General features: G+C 53.0%; 4 protein-coding genes across 4 annotated transcripts; 1 reads left to right on the top strand and 3 right to left on the bottom strand.

Annotated features, from left to right (window-relative positions):
* Positions 1–255: 255 nt before the first annotated feature.
* Positions 256–3,525, bottom strand: BDZ99DRAFT_459710 (uncharacterized protein; the record flags this gene model as incomplete). The annotated part of the gene is made up of 5 exons (XM_033719224.1): positions 256–931; positions 1,023–2,419; positions 2,468–2,909; positions 2,967–3,064; positions 3,121–3,525. Coding segments are annotated over 5 exons (2,615 nt in total), but the record flags the coding sequence as incomplete, so codon positions are not given.
* A 1,509-nt stretch (positions 3,526–5,034) lies between these two features.
* BDZ99DRAFT_349061 (ribosomal protein S2) lies at positions 5,035–6,118 on the top strand (the record flags this gene model as incomplete). Its single annotated transcript, XM_033714477.1, has 3 exons — positions 5,035–5,252; positions 5,303–5,932; positions 6,001–6,118. Coding segments are annotated over 3 exons (966 nt in total), but the record flags the coding sequence as incomplete, so codon positions are not given.
* A 2,382-nt stretch (positions 6,119–8,500) lies between these two features.
* BDZ99DRAFT_473097 (DNA ligase-like protein I) lies at positions 8,501–11,386 on the bottom strand (the record flags this gene model as incomplete). The annotated part of the gene is made up of 3 exons (XM_033721812.1): positions 8,501–10,126; positions 10,281–10,643; positions 10,694–11,386. 3 exons carry the CDS (start codon positions 11,384–11,386, stop codon positions 8,501–8,503), a joined length of 2,682 nt encoding a protein of 893 aa, XP_033580930.1.
* A 228-nt stretch (positions 11,387–11,614) lies between these two features.
* Positions 11,615–13,897, bottom strand: BDZ99DRAFT_567669 (phosphate permease; the record flags this gene model as incomplete). The annotated part of the gene is made up of 8 exons (XM_033727713.1): positions 11,615–12,198; positions 12,247–12,502; positions 12,554–12,615; positions 12,667–13,197; positions 13,251–13,560; positions 13,608–13,727; positions 13,780–13,825; positions 13,878–13,897. 8 exons carry the CDS (start codon positions 13,895–13,897, stop codon positions 11,807–11,809), a joined length of 1,737 nt encoding a protein of 578 aa, XP_033580931.1. The 3' UTR covers positions 11,615–11,806.
* Positions 13,898–15,264: the final 1,367 nt, after the last annotated feature.

The raw sequence follows: 15,264 nt of genomic DNA on the forward strand, positions 1-15,264 counted from the left end.
AAGCTGCAGCTTTTCACGCCCTTATGTACGATGATGCACCCTACCCGCAAGGGAGCCCGCCGCGCTCCAATCGCCGCCCGGAGCTGTTTGCGAGGCTGCAACATCACTTGTCTCATCGCGACCCGACGCGGGGCCGTGGACAGATGTGGTGCGAAGTGGCACGAAACGGCTTCAACAACACTTCAGACCTCAGTCGCTTACACTTTGGCCGTCAGGGCCCACAAGGATCAAGGTATACAGGACTATTGGAACATTGCAGATCACCGGTGAACCGCGGCTTTGGTATCATCAGTCTCGTAAGCTTCATTGTGTATGTGTATGTATGTACAGTCGTCGAACTAACTACGCCCACCGGCATCCGTTCCGGCCCATCTGAGATCTATTCCACGGTATCATCGAACTCGCTTGCACGCTCGTAAGAGACGCGACAAATTGTGTGGGGTGCCGAAGTTCACCTTGAGGCCGAATCGCCCGGTACCTGCATTCACTACCCAGGCACCAGGTACTGTAGCCCAAAATGGTCGCAAAATAACGCAGCAGCATCTATGGCAGCAAGAAGCGGATGTCTAGTCAATCTGAAGGGGTATCGAGGAAGGCAAGCCGTGAAGCAGCCATCATGGATTAACTCTCAGAGAAAATTGCGTGTAGGAAATCGTGCTTAATCCGGCTCATGGTCCTCATCAATCTTAGCAGGCACGCCGCCCGAGAGCCCATCCGATGCTCCAACCTCCATGCGTGCCACTTTGGCTGCATGGCTGTCTGCACTTGCTTGCTGCGCTGAAGTTATTGCTGTCGGTCTCGTAGACGAGTCTAGAGCGGCCGAATGCCCCGGAAGGTTAGGGGGAATGGGTTTGCTCGGCCGGGGCGCACCGGCAGCTTTGCTTGCTGAATCGCTCTTTTGAGAAGATGTCCTGGGTGACACTCGACCATTCTATACAGTACACAGTTACTATCTGCCGAATGAAACTGTCTAGACTGACATAGCCGACAGCAGGGGGCCCAGAATTAGTGGCTCGACTCACCTGTTTGGCCCATCGTAAGCCACAAGAGTTGCAGAGATCTCTGTTCCCCGAAGGCCCCCTTCGCCACTCTGGAGTCACTCGAGTGTGACAGTTGGCGCAGTCTTTCTGTAGCTGACCCGCGCCCTTTCTCCTCTTCCGTTTCTTCTTTGCTGCTAATAAGCTTTGTACTTCTTCCGCTAGGAGACGATTTCGCTTTTCCATTTGGCGTAACTCGAACTGCCAGCTGGTACTTCTTGTCGTCTTGAGCTCATCAAACACGTTCTCCTCCGAAGCTAGAGAAACATCCTGATGACCGAGAGCTAGACCCTTCTCACCGGCAAACGTGGCAGCTGAGGCGTCAGTTGTGACAAACTGACTACCCGACATTCCAGTCTGGGGTGTGCTGCTACCCGCAGGCATCATCTCAGCTGATCCAACGGCACTCGATGCATCGCCTGACGCGATTGAAATCGAGCCTTCGTTAGAATTGCGCTCTTTGGGATATAGACTCGGACGCGGAGTGCTTTGAGCACTATGGGTCCCGCCACGCGAATATTTCAGAAGTCTTGTTTGCGCGACAAGGAATGTCGGTTTCTGACCTTCTGTAGCATCGCCCGGATATAGAGTAGTGAATGCTTGGAGCACTTGTCCTCTCTTGTTGATCATTTCGTGTTTTACTTCGCCCTTCCTGCCTGTACGGGTAAGCCCGAGTATGCGTCCGAACTCTGCCTTTGAGTCCTGTCGCATAAGACCTTGTATACTGGTGCCGACTAGATCCTCGGGCTGTCGGTCCAAAAGCTGGCGAACGTTGGAAGAAACGAATAGAAACATCCCCGAGGTGGACATTTTTGTCCATAGTTCGTTGTCGCCAATACCTCCTGAGGACCGAATATCGCTCTTGGTGAGTGTGTATACTGGCCGTTCGCGTCCGACAAGTATAATGCACTTGCGGCCTTTGCCCTGCTCTGAATGAAGCGAGCCATGACCTTCAAACCACATGTACCCGCTCCGCTTTCGCCGTATCCTAAACACAACATTGACAGACGCTCCATTAGATGTGTCTTTTAACTCTCTGGTGACAGGCACAATGTCACTAGGATGACAAATAGACGACAAAGCGCTGCCGGCCAGTTCGCTGGGTTCGTACTCTAGAACCTTCTGACTGGAAGGTGACAGGTACAGAAATAGACCCTTCAGCGACAGCACATGCACGACGTCGTCTGTATTTTCCAGTAGGACCTTATCCCATATTGTTCTCGTAAATTCGGAGTCTCCGGACGTGCTGAAGGTGCTCAAGGCGTTGGATACCTCATCTCGTGTCACGGTTTGTATTGCGTCCGGGAGATTGAAATTATGGTCTATGAAGACATAACTGGGAACATTTATACCACGTTGGTAGTTCACAGTATACGATCCATCTATTTACGGTTAAAGCTGTAAAGATAGAATTCGCTTCATCAGCCTACCTGGGTTTTTGTTCGTCATTGAAGCTGGCTGCTCCACAAGGTCAACCTGAAAACCGACATAGTACTTGATTTCGTCGCTTTCTGCCATGGTAATGGGAATCATGGTCAGTAGATTCATGAATGGCTGTCCGCCTCTTCGGTAGTTGATGAGACTAATCTGCGCCTCTTTCCTCATGTTGATCATGTTCTTGAGATAAAGAACAGAGTCATCGTCCACATATTTCCGCTTTATGCCCGCCTCAACGTAGCCATCTGGTGACTGAAGAAAGCGGCAATTCCTGCCAAGGATCATGTACTTGGTGTAGCCAGTTAATCGCTCAAAATTGTCGGAACAGAAGACGATAGGGACGTCATCCTTCTGGGCGTCACAAACCACAAACGCGCAAGAAAAGTCGACATTTCCAATGTTGATCTCCGGATTAGGTCTGTTAGCAACGCGTGTCTAATCAAATGTAAGACTCTTACTCTATTCTAGCGCTCACTACAAAGGCATACGTACGAGGACCTCAAGCATGTTGAATCCGGTCAAAGAATACGCATTTTTATACTGAGCGTGCTCCACGTGCGAGCGGCCACTCATTGTCGAGGGGAAGCCATCTGCTAACATGTCAACTAAAGTCGTTCGCCTGTAATCAAGTTTGGGGAACCCTCACTAGTGGTCGCCCTCCAGGGGAATTTCAACCCACTGCTAGGTAGCGACTCCTCTAGTTGCTGAGTGGGTTCTGGTCGAAAGGATAAAACAGTGGGTATCTGATGGGAGGAATTCTGAGTGGAGGAAGGGTTGCTTCCGGGTCGAGAGTTAGAGCGGAAAACTTGTTCTTGACTACCTGTCCGGGAGGGCATGGAGGACTGTACGTCAGGGGTGCCATTGCCAGACTCTGGTCCGAATTGGTCGTTGGTTTGTATGGTGCTGTTGGAATTCTCCTGAGGAAGTCGCCGAGTCGTGGAGGCAAAGTCTGGGCTTACGGGAGAGGTCACCATGGGTGACGCGAATTGTGGTCGTGAATATATGTTCATGTCGTTGCTCACCATGGGGTCATTAACATCTAATGGCATAGCTAGTCCAGGAGCAGCGCCATAACGGCTCTGGAGTTCGGGGTCCATGGGGGCAGCTATATGTAGAGACGAAGTGTATGGCGATGCAGGTGGCGCCATAGAGGTGCTCCATTCTTGTCCATGGGAAAACTGAGTATTGAGGGCAAGATCACCGCCCGATGGCCGTCGCGTTTGGGGATTGCTGCTCTGCTGAGGATACGGCATGCCAGTGCGGACGATGCCGTCCATATTGGCGGTTGTAGGGACTTCAAAATCGTAGTTGTCGAGGACACCGCCTTGCATGCCCTTGAAGTCCATCATCGACAGGCGCCTGGCATCCTGGCCGTCTGGGGACATATTGCCGTTGTAATGAGCCGGCATGCTTCTCCGACGCAGCTCTTTTGCATTCTGGTTGACAATGTCGTCCAGAGACTGGCCCCCGCCGAAGTCATAGGGAATCATTCCCCCTTCGATGCCCGCCATATCCATGTTTCCTCCGTTGACGGCGCCACAGTGGCCGAGTGGATGGGACGGATAGCCGTTCATGGTGGTGGGATCGCCGAAGTCTGACGAATCCTAAGGGAGCTCTATGAGGACATGAACGCGCTGGGTCGCAGCAGAGACTCATCGGAGTGAGGACGAGGGGGGTGGCGGTGTTGTGCGGGAAAGCATGCGGGAGAGCCTGCGGAGAGTATGGCGATGCGGACTCGAGGATACTTGGGGAACAAGAGGAAGCTGAAGAAACTAGGACGTCTCGCAAAGGGTCTACGACGGCAGCATGGTGCAGCAATGACAGCTGCAGACGCTGGCGGGCGCGGTGTCGTCGTCTAGCGGGAAAGCAGCCGACCCGCTGAGCGCGGCTTCGGCCAAATCAACTAGAAATGACGGTCCTCCTGCGGCGAGCCTGCTTGTTCACGCAGCTGGAACAGGGCCCAGCCGTTCAGGATTGCGGCGCTGGAAATGCTCTTGGTGGGTAGCACGTGCTGCTACGATGTCTGGCAGTGCCCACCTCAAAACCACGGCCGTGGTGACGACGTCGAGCTGCTGCCGGAGACGTGGAACTGGTGCCGGGCCATAGTACGCTGCGTGGCCGCTAAGCTCAAAAGAACCGGCGTGAGAGCATCCAGGGACTACGCGGTGGTGGTGAATTGAAACGAGACGCGCCTTATTCTGTCCCAATACCCTCCCGATAACCACCCGGTATCTTGCCGAAGTTACGCTTCAACTCTGTAGACCATATAGTTACTTCCCATCTCCTATTTTATCTATCAGTATCAGAGCAACTTTGTATCCAACTCAGGGTGCAGAATAACAGGTCCCGGGCACGCCTCGTCGCGAGACGGCCATATGCGCCTAGCCGAATATTCTTCGCAACATCCTCAACCACCTCCCTCCACCGCTCTCCGCCGCCATGATTCTACGGCACCAGGTCCTGCGGCACGGTATGTTGCTCCCAGTCCTGCACCGACTCGCCGTGCTGTCCATTGACTGACGCGCCCCTCGCAGCCCGCAGATCCCTCACACCGCAGTCTCTGCGGCCCCTCAAGCGTTTCGTGTCGTCTGAGGTCGAATCCGTCGACGCCTCGTTGCAGAACAGCCTCAAGGAGGTGCACTCGATCGAAGCCCACATCAACAGCCTCACCGCCGCCCAGGTCTCTCCCATTGACGACGTCACGCACGCAACAGCCCAGCCAGCTGCAGTCTCGGCTGAAGCCGCCGAATCCTACCTGCTCTTCAAACATCGGGGTACGTCTGCTGCGTCAAGGCTCACTCTGGCACACCGCTGACCTATGCAGAGAGCCAGATTGGGGCCGTCGGTTCCATTGTTGCCCCCCATTACCAACCCCATACCCTCCTAAGCAACCCGCCCTCCCCGGCCGATGTCACTCTCGAGCTCCTCCTTGCGTCTGAAGCCCATCAGGGCCATGCCACGGCTCTCTGGAATCCCGCCAATGCTCGCTACATTCACGGTATCCGCCAGGGCACTCACATCATATCCCTGGACCAGACTGCCGCCCACCTGCGACGGGCTGCCAAGATTGTGACAGAGGTTGCAAGGCGTGGTGGTCTCATACTCTTCGTCGGGACGCGTGCCGGTCAAGACCGCTGCGTTGTCAAGGCTGCACAGCTCGCACAAGGCTGCCACTTGTTCGAGAGATGGATCCCGGGCAGCATCACCAACGGACAGCAGATCCTCGGGAAGTGTCGTACCAAGGTAGTGAACGAGAAGGACCAGGAGGTGCCAGGCTTCGAAGACCAGCTTTACGATCGTTCCGTGCTCAAGCCGGATCTAGTCGTGTGCTTGAACCCCATGGAGAACTACGTACTTTTGCGCGAATGCGGTGACCACTCCATCCCAACAATTGGCGTCATCGACACCGACGCTGACCCTACGTGGGTCACCTACCCAATTCCTGCAAACGATGATAGGTTAGTAACGTCCGATCTATTCGAATTCCCTTTCTCTGTTGTGTTCACAGATTCTCATACCAATTTAGTTTGCGATGCATCCAAGTCATTTGCGGCGTTCTCGGTCGCGCTGGCGAACAAGGCCAAAAGTTCCGTCGAAAGGCAGCGGAAAGCGGCATAGTAACCTATGCTCCAGCTTCCGACTTGAAACCGCCTACACACACCTCTTCGGTTGCTTCTCAACTGGAGCAAGCGATTGAAAAGCGTCGGCAAGAAGCTGCATTAGATAGCAGAGCGCGTGCAGACATGGCAGCGCATCAGGCTCAAGCTTTAATCGAGGATATGGACGACATGGATGATTCAAGAGATGAGAAAAGGTGAAAATTCGGAAGACCGAGCTTATCAGACTGCTCCACAACCATGAAGACCCCCCGTTCCATGATCTCTCGGCCTCTTCTATTGCAACGTCCCAGTGTACCTATCTTGGAATTGTTGGGAGAGCACAGGTTGGGCGGAGTTGGCATGTACGAGATTCCGAAGACATGGATTGTACCATACAACTGTAACATCAAGACAGGAGCATTGCTGGAGTCCCTGGATCTATTTAGAGAAACGATACCTCAGGCATCTACAAATAAGCATATTCGGATTCTGGGGCCCCACAAGACAACCTTGATCAACCGATTCTGATTGCCAATATTTGTCGAGGTGCAAGAGCTGTATTGCAGCGTGACGTTATATTATACGAAGTAGTGCACGGCCCCTTCGTGCACACTGTTTTCAACGGGCGTCGACATATCGCGCGGGTAAGATGCAGACCTGAGAAGGCAGGCGCAGGCCAATCTAATTGGCCCAAGCCAACCTCTACAAGGTTCGAGCTCTTTGTTACGCAGCACTCGCAGGACGCGCAAACCACAATAGGGTAATGCACGTAGCGCTTCCATGCAGCCCGCCATTCCCCAAACAGCACGACAGGACGAGCTGAACAACCAAAAAAAGGGCCGAAAAGCAACCCCGAAGCTGTTCGTAAGTCACGCGACCCCTTCCATCCCCCACCCACACCCTCCCGTTCACCAGCACACCCACACCATCTTCACCAACCCCCCCCCAATCACCGCACCGCCCCTAGCAAGGTCCCGGGGTCCTTCGCAGACCCTGATTTGCAAACATCCCCCGACCCACCCGCCCAGAGCCCGGGGATGACTCCGTGGCCGTCGGGTACCTTGTCCATGACACTTGCACGTGGTGGAACCCGGCCTGTACGGCGGAGGGGTTTTCAGTTTCCTTTCTGTCGATCAGGCGAGCACTGGCGTCGTGGCGGACGAAAAAACAAAAAGCCACTCCTAAACTCATCTTCTTTGCACGTAGTCATAGCCTCCTCGTCACCCGCGCGCGCCCCAGCCCTGGGGAAGTTGTCGACACGACGTCAGAAAACGCAACCGACGTCACGGATTTGACAAACCCCAGCGCAGCACAGCAACAACCCGGCTCCTCGCCCTCGGGTAACGTCGTGGTTGGTCATGGAGACGTCGGAGGGGAGTGCCGTGCATGACAACGGGGCTATTTCGAGATAGAGTTCTCCGGGGTGTGATTGGGTGGGGGAGTGCGTAGCGCGTCTTACTGGACGGAGAAGGATCCGTCTGCGCTCGACACTTTTTTTTTTTTCTTCAAGTTGAGGATTGCTTCAATAGGAGATTTGTCAATGCGCGGTGGTGAGTGGGAGGGCTAGCTGCAAGCAGCTTCCCCGATGGAGTACTAAGGGTACGTGCGGCGACGGGGTTTGAGGCCGGTGGTAAGGAGTGGGGAAACGAATAGTTGGAGATAGGTCGGTGTAGTAAGGTGTGAATGGAATTTGCGCTGGAGTGTAGACTTCTGGTAGACATGCTGAGGGGAATATATGTAAATTGTGGCTGGAAATGTTGAAGATTGGCGAATTGTGCTTCGATATGTCCGAGGTACTCTGATATTACTCTGAGCTATTTTCTTCATTTGCATACTTTCTACAGACCTCAATCTACGCTCTACTCCATATCACATGAATAGTGGCAGCAAGCCTGAGAGCTCCACAGGTAATTAGAGAATATCTTGCACAAGACACCCGAGCATCCAGGCTGCAATGCCAGGCGAAAAAGTAGTCACAACCCAAAAAGTTAGTCCTATCACAAGAGTTAGAAGCCAGCGGAGACATCTCCTACTGTCTTCAACACTTGAGCACCGTGAGACAACCATGCAGCGCCCAAAGAGGTAATCTTGCTGACTCACGTTCACGACAGAGGAGAAGAACAGAAATGGGCTCGGAGCCATCTCCTTCTGCGCTCAACACCCAAGCATTTTCAACATGAGTGCAGGACTCGAATAGGTAATATTGAGCCCGAAACACGTACACCCTTGAAGACTTCGTTGTACAGATCATCGAGACCCGGTTTCGTTGATTATCGAAGTCTCGCGATTTCGGAAAGACGGCCCGAGCCAATGAGAGGCGCGCATTTCCCACCTCATGTTGCCCGCCGAAACTGCACGCGCGCCTCTGGAACCTCTTTTTACGCGATCGCGTCTCGAGTAGGCTGTCTTCGGGTATCGTTTTAGACTTCACTCCACTTGTTCCTCCTCTTCGCCGTCATCTTCATGAGGTGCGGCTTCTTTCACCGCAAGACCTCCCGCCACTGGACCCCTCGCCTCCTGCTTCCTCCACAGCTCCGCCAAAAAACCTGCCTCGCTCGCCTCTTCGATGCTCTTGTCTTCCCTCACCTTCAAGAATCTTGGGAACCGGAGACTGAGACCTCTCGCCTCGTCCACTAAACCGATCGCCGCTGTATACGTCGGACTAAGCGTGATGTCCGCAAACGCACACTCCCACACCTCTTGCGGCTCGAACCACACATCTGGATGACCTGCATCATAGTCGACGTAGCTGGGCTTGCCTCCGAGTGTGTTGTTCGTCTCGCTGGCATCCGGGTCGTACTTTGTGCGATTTGCGGCGTAGAACTTGTCCGTAAAGCCGGAGATGCATTTCGTGACTGCTTCGAGGGAGCCAGTTTCGGCGTTGCGCACAGCAAGCAGGATAGGGGACCACCATTTTGCCTTGCGTCCTTGGCCGTGCCAGGCGGCGATGGGGATTAAATCCAGAGTGTCGGCTGATGTGTTATAATCTTTTTTGACTTTAAGCCAGGAGTCTAGGCGCTTGTCTGGCTCATAGGTTGCGAGAAGCGCCTTGCGGCGTGATGTTATTGCGGGGTCGTTCTCCCCTACGGTATCTGCCTTTGTCTTCTTGGATTTTCCGCCCTTGGCGGGTTTCTTTGGGGTCGGTGGCGCCACAACTTGATTAGCTATCTCGAGCTCGGTTTGCAGGTCTGGGTTGGGCAGATTATCTAGGACTTTGACCATAATGCCCTCGCACTTGATGTCCGTAGCGCTTTTGAAGAATTCCTGCACGGCTTCCGCATCCGCGCTAGTAGCATCCAAGTTTCGGACGTAAGTGAAATGGTGTGGGATCTCCACGAAAAGACTTCTTAGAAGCTCTCTTCTTTCTCTGAATGGCCGGTTGATGAGTTCCTCGCCGTTCAAGTACATGAGATCAAACGCAAAAAGGCATACATCGATCTTTACGCTTCCGATGACGACGTCTTTTCTCGCGCGATTGGCCAGGGTTTGGAATGTCCTAAGTTCTCCAGTCTCTCGGTCGATGGCCACGACTTCGCCTTCCAGGATGAAGCTACTGACGCCCTCGCCCCTTAGCTTTGGCACGAGCGCGACTAAATCGGGGTACTTGTCTGTCATTACTTCCAAATGTCGTGAAAAGATTGTGACTTTCCCCTGATCATCGCAATGCACTTGGGCACGCTGGCCATCGTATTTGAATTCGCAACTGAAGTCGCGTCCTTGCAGTTTTGTCAACATCTCGCCCAGATCGCGGGTGATACTACCCAGCATAGGACGCAGCGGTATGTGTAATGTCAGACCGCATTGAAAGACCAGCTCATCGCAGATACCGACTTCTAGAAGCGCCGGGATGAGGTCGTTGTAATTTGGATGTCGTGCAAAACAGGCTTTTACGACCTCTTCGTTCGTTGCGTAAACCTTAGCTAGCTCATCCTTCTTATGCCCTGCGAGGTATTCAACAGTACAGATTGGGAAATTAGTGCCTGGAGGTCTCGAGATCATGAAAGCGCGAGATAGTGCGATTAGCATGGTAGTCTTGACTGCACCAATGCGAAGCTATCTAGTGGATTAGCCTATGATTCTGAGCATATACGGCAATGGTAATGAGTGGCCAAGAATGGCATGGAAAAGAAAACAAAGGCTTCCCAAACGAGAACTCGTTTCAAAATGCCACAATTTCAAGAGAAGAGGAAATATCGGTTGAACTCACATGCTGCACTAAGGTTCTTACAATGTACCTACTTTCTTCTGCGCCCCTAGCGTCTTGTACAAGCCTCTCGACAACTCGCTGTTTCATCTCCTGGCTACCCTGGCCCTTACTATTGGCAATCTTGACCAGTGATTCAAATACACTCTTGATGGTGAGGGGCTTTGGTTTACGCAGCGTGAATGATTGTCGCTTCTTCGCCTCATACGCTACGTCACCTGCGTCACCATACTTGTTGTACAGTGTCTTCAGCCCAGCATTGTCTAATCCGCACACCTTCTTCAACGCCTTTGAGATCGCTGAGCCACCGAGGCCGAGTTCGAGGTCAATATAGGGAGGAGATACAGAGTTTGTCGCAAGCCAGACCTATCACTAGCATTAGTCATGAATTGGTGGCACAACAGTAGGATACTGACAGCTGGAAGTAGGCTCTCCGGATCGCCTTCTATGAGTGTACGCAGTAAGTTGACCAAGGTATCTACGATCTTGATTCTACTCTGAGTACTGTTGACGAGAACGAAGCACCGCGTCAAAAGAGCGTAAGTCGCATTTCCGCCCTCTGACGCCCAATGGCTCTTCAATTCGGCTACGTATTCTGACGGATTAAACGTGAGGGGGCTCTGGTCAAATGGAATGTTGGCAGACACGGTGTCTTCGGCTGCTGAGGCAGATTGGAGGCCGAGAGTGTGTATATTGGTTGACTGGCCATTTCGCTGCTCCTTAGGTGGCTCATCGAGGCTCGAGGTACTTTCTTCACCCGTTTTGGATCGACCTATCACTTGTTTTTCCACATCTGCGTTTGACGCAGTGGCCCTAGCGTGGTGGGCAACTTCCAGCATCTGTGGAGCATTTTGTATCTGGTCCTCCTTATTCCACTCTTCCTGGAGCTTTCTCGCAAGCTCCTCGTCCGTTAATATGGCGCTTTCCCGCTCGTTTCCCATAGTAGTTTCCAGAGGACTAGCATTCGCGGCTTCGGTTGTAGTCTGCGGTTCGTTGGATTCATCTTTCGCAACTTCCTTCTGCCGGGCGAAGAAGTAGTCCAAACTGCGTACTGGTTGGTTGGATCCGTTGTGGTCATTCTTTTTGCGTCTCTTGGCGGGGCTGCTCATGGCGAAGCGACAGGTACCTTTGTATCAATCAGGGAAAATCGGCAGGTGTCCCTCATGGTGTACTGTTGGAAGTGCGATCACGATCCTAGAGCTAGCAGCCATGACGCGTTGGGCACAACCCCAGCTGCAGATCATCTTGGCGTGCAGCACCAGTGCACGTGATTTCCCCCCATGATCCTTATCTCCACTTCACCAGGTTCAATGAGGGGGAACGTTTCAGATTATATAATTTGCTTTTGTCGGAGGACACCCGCTCATATCGTGCGCGACGCATACCCTAGGCTGATTGCATGTTACACTGAAACAAGATGGGTATCATCCGGCCACTTGCAATTGCAACGGCTACAATCCTCGCCCCACGACATAGCCCAATACTACTCTAACAGAGGAGACAGCAGATCGCCCATTCAAGACTCCACTCTAGACCTGCTTATCGCCCTTATTTTCAAATTCAGAGTAAGTGGCATCCACCGACCCCTTCCCACTGGCATGCACACGAAGGTTACCAGGGTCATACTCCGGTGTTCCTTCAACCTCACCAGCCAACTGTTCGAGAGTCTTGCGCTTCGTCTCAGGAATTAGCAAGGTAGTGAAGATGCCTGCGAACATGAAGGCAGCGTAGATCTGCATGACATGATTAAGCCATGGCGACGCGTTGTCCTTAGTCGCACCACGCGTTCGCAGAGGCCCAATCAGCACTTGCGCAATGATAGATCCAACCTTTCCAGATGCTGCTGAGATGCCGTGGGAGCTGCTGCGGTAGCGTGTTGGGAAGCACTCGCCAGGCACGATGAACGTTGTAGAGTTGGGACCTGGGTGAAGTCAGATATGGCTATCCGATACAGTGACTCTTGGCTTACCGAAGTTGAAGAAGAACTGTGCAAGCACATACAAGGCAAGCAAGGCTTTGCCACTGAGAGAGTGATACGCAAATCCAATGACGCAGAAAATGATGGTAACAATGGTGAATCCCATGAGCTGAATGGGCTTACGACCAATGGTATCGACTGTGGCAACGGTAAACCAGTAGCCGGGAATTGCACCGGCGCAGGTGATGATCAAGTTTCCAACTGCTTGGTTGTAGAAGATCTCATACACATCGTTTCCTTTGGCATACTAGAGAACTCAGTCAGTGAATGCCTCTAGAGAAATATTTTTATCACCTACTCCGATCTGTGTGAGGATGATTGAATTATTAAGCCCTAGGCCGTAAAACGTAACGTCAAGCACTAGAAACGAGTTAGTAGTTGTTCAGGGGAGATCATCTAGGCGCTACTGACTGAACCATGAGCCAGCCGTTCCGAGGAGGACCTTGCCATACTTCCACTGGGAGTAGTGAGCGATGAAGTCTCTCCATGATGCTTGTGGGATCTCGAGTTGGTCGGCATCCTCCTGCTTCGCTCGCACGCGTGTAATCTCGTCGGGTGTTCCCTCCGGCTTTCCAGAAACATAAGCCTTGATATCTGAGCCTCCCTTCATGATATCGCGGGACACGTCGAAGGTGTATCGAGGAGTTTCAGGGATCGTAAGTCGATAGTAGAGAGCGACACATCCAGGTATAGCACCGAACCCTACAACAACACGCCACATCTTGTCAACAGCAAGACCGCAAACACCATCGCAGTCGGCAACCGTCTTTGCGGTATTTAGGGAATCCTTGAAGCCGGCAGTGACAACAAGGGCGACCATGGCGGCGGCAAACTGGCCAATTCCCTGCATAGCGAAAACCGATCCCATCATAGCTCCTCGCCATTTGGTGGTAGCAAACTCCGAGGTGATAATGGAAGACAAAGGATAGTCGCCGCCAATACCTACAGTACATTAGTATCCTTGTTGGCAAATGGGAGACCCTGACGAGGCTCACCAATTCCCATGAGCACACGCCAGAAGACAATGACACCAACGATAGAACAGCCTGGAGAATGCGCAGAGAGAGCTTGGGCGAGAGTGGCGAAGATTATCAAGATAAGCTCAAGACCATACATGCGCTTACGGCCGACTATGTCTGCGAGGATACCGAATCCGACCTGCCCAACTACGGTTCCGGAGCTGGTGGAGACCTTGATGGCAGTGTCGGCATTTGAGGGGATCTTTCCAGGATTTGACTTTGCGTCATGCCAGAAGACCACACCAAGCATACTGGTCACCATGTTGACTGCGAAGAGATCGTAGGCCTACTCGGTCAGCTCGAGAGAGTCATGATCGCGGGGGATCATCGTACATCTGTAAAGAATCCGATCCCAGCTACAACGATAGCGCGTATATGGTACCAACCGAAGGGCGCCTTGTCGATCTCTGCGAGCGCAAGGCGTCTGCGTTCATTGGGGTCCGCAATGTGCGCCTGGTAATGATATCAGTACGCCAGTCCATGCGCTCTCAGGAGCTCCTCTTACATAGTCGTTATGGAAATTATGAAATGCAGCGTTTCCTCCGGCGGTCCTGGTCATTGTTAGAGCTGGTGTCTACGAGACTAGAGGGCAGGAAGCCTTACTTGTGCACGATCTGTGACATGGTGTCGAAGCGACGATGCCCTCAAGAGTAGAAGAAAGGCGAGGGGCACGTTAGGTAGGGTAAAGGGCACGAGCTCGAGAAAAGAAGTAGACGAGTGAGACACGGGAGGGTTATATTAGCAAGATAGGAACGCGTGAAGGTGGCTCAGCCCGCCTGCAAGGAGAGTCTCGCTCGCTCTACCTGGCGGGCAGGTCCCGAGTCTGCAGAAGCCGTGGCGTCAAGCCCAATCACAATCCTGCTAGGCGGCACGACGTCGTGAAAAGGCACCAGTGAAAGAAGGCGCAGACCCGTTGCGAAGCGTGCGCCCTTCACCGTGCAGCTCGAAGGCCCCGGCAGCCGCCCATCGCTTGCACCGGTCCAGCAAGGCGGACAAGCTTGTCTCAAGCAGGGGTTCCCGCGCTTCGGGCTGGCGTTGAAATATTCGAGAACGGACGGGAGAAGTATGCCTACCGTAATCGGTGCAGGGTGAATGTCAAATATGTGGTTGAGGACAGCCAATTAGATGTCGCCAATCATGCACGTTGTCAAAGACGCCGTCTAAGGGGCCGACCAAGACCCTTGCGATTCCCGGGAAATGCGCTCCTGTTACCGGTGGCGGCGTGGGGGTATTGTATCTGGAAAGGTCAAGAACAGGGTCTGACCGCGGGCTGCTTCATTCGAGCACCGTATCAGGCAGACCACGCCCGCATCTCTTCAAACCAGTCTCCCCGCCCCTCCAAAAAGTCCAACGCAAGTTACAGCATCACTGGACTGGCACTGCTCCAAGATAACTGGACACAGAAAGTATCGTGCCGTTCAGCCACCAGCTCAGCAGCTCAAGCAGTGTCTTGCTGCAAGAGTCGTGCCGGCGATTCGAACAATTCCCTTCAGAGACCTTAAGAAAGGTTTCGCGTGATTATTGGGTGGAGCCTGTGGCGTTCAGTGACACCACAATTCCCAAGCACCACAAGACGCGAAGAAGCTCCTCGATAGTCTCGGTAGGGCCAGCCGTGAAGCACAAAGCTATCACCACACTCGTCCTTCTTTAGCCGTTTCATCGGTCTCTTCATGGTAGCGAGGTGATACAAAGGCCGCACCACGTCTCCCGCAGAGATGGCTGTAGGTGGTACAATCATCGAGTTTAAAAAGCCGTGTCATCCGCCAATCGTTTGCCTATCTTTGCGATCTTGTTTTCTAGTCATCCTGGTCTCTGCTGCTTCACTTCCAGGATTTCGGTTTCATACATCCCCCAAAGGATCAATAACCAGAAGTCTGTGCTTGTTGGAGGAGCCTTCCCCGGACTCGAGCCCGGGCCTTTCGCCGCTCATAGCAGGTGTAGGAGCAAGGACATGCGGGCTGAGAGTATTGGTGATTTCGAAGCTCGATAT

Source organism: Mytilinidion resinicola, assembly GCF_010093595.1.
Source record: "Mytilinidion resinicola strain CBS 304.34 unplaced genomic scaffold BDZ99scaffold_4, whole genome shotgun sequence".
NCBI lineage: Eukaryota > Fungi > Ascomycota > Dothideomycetes > Mytilinidiales > Mytilinidiaceae > Mytilinidion > Mytilinidion resinicola.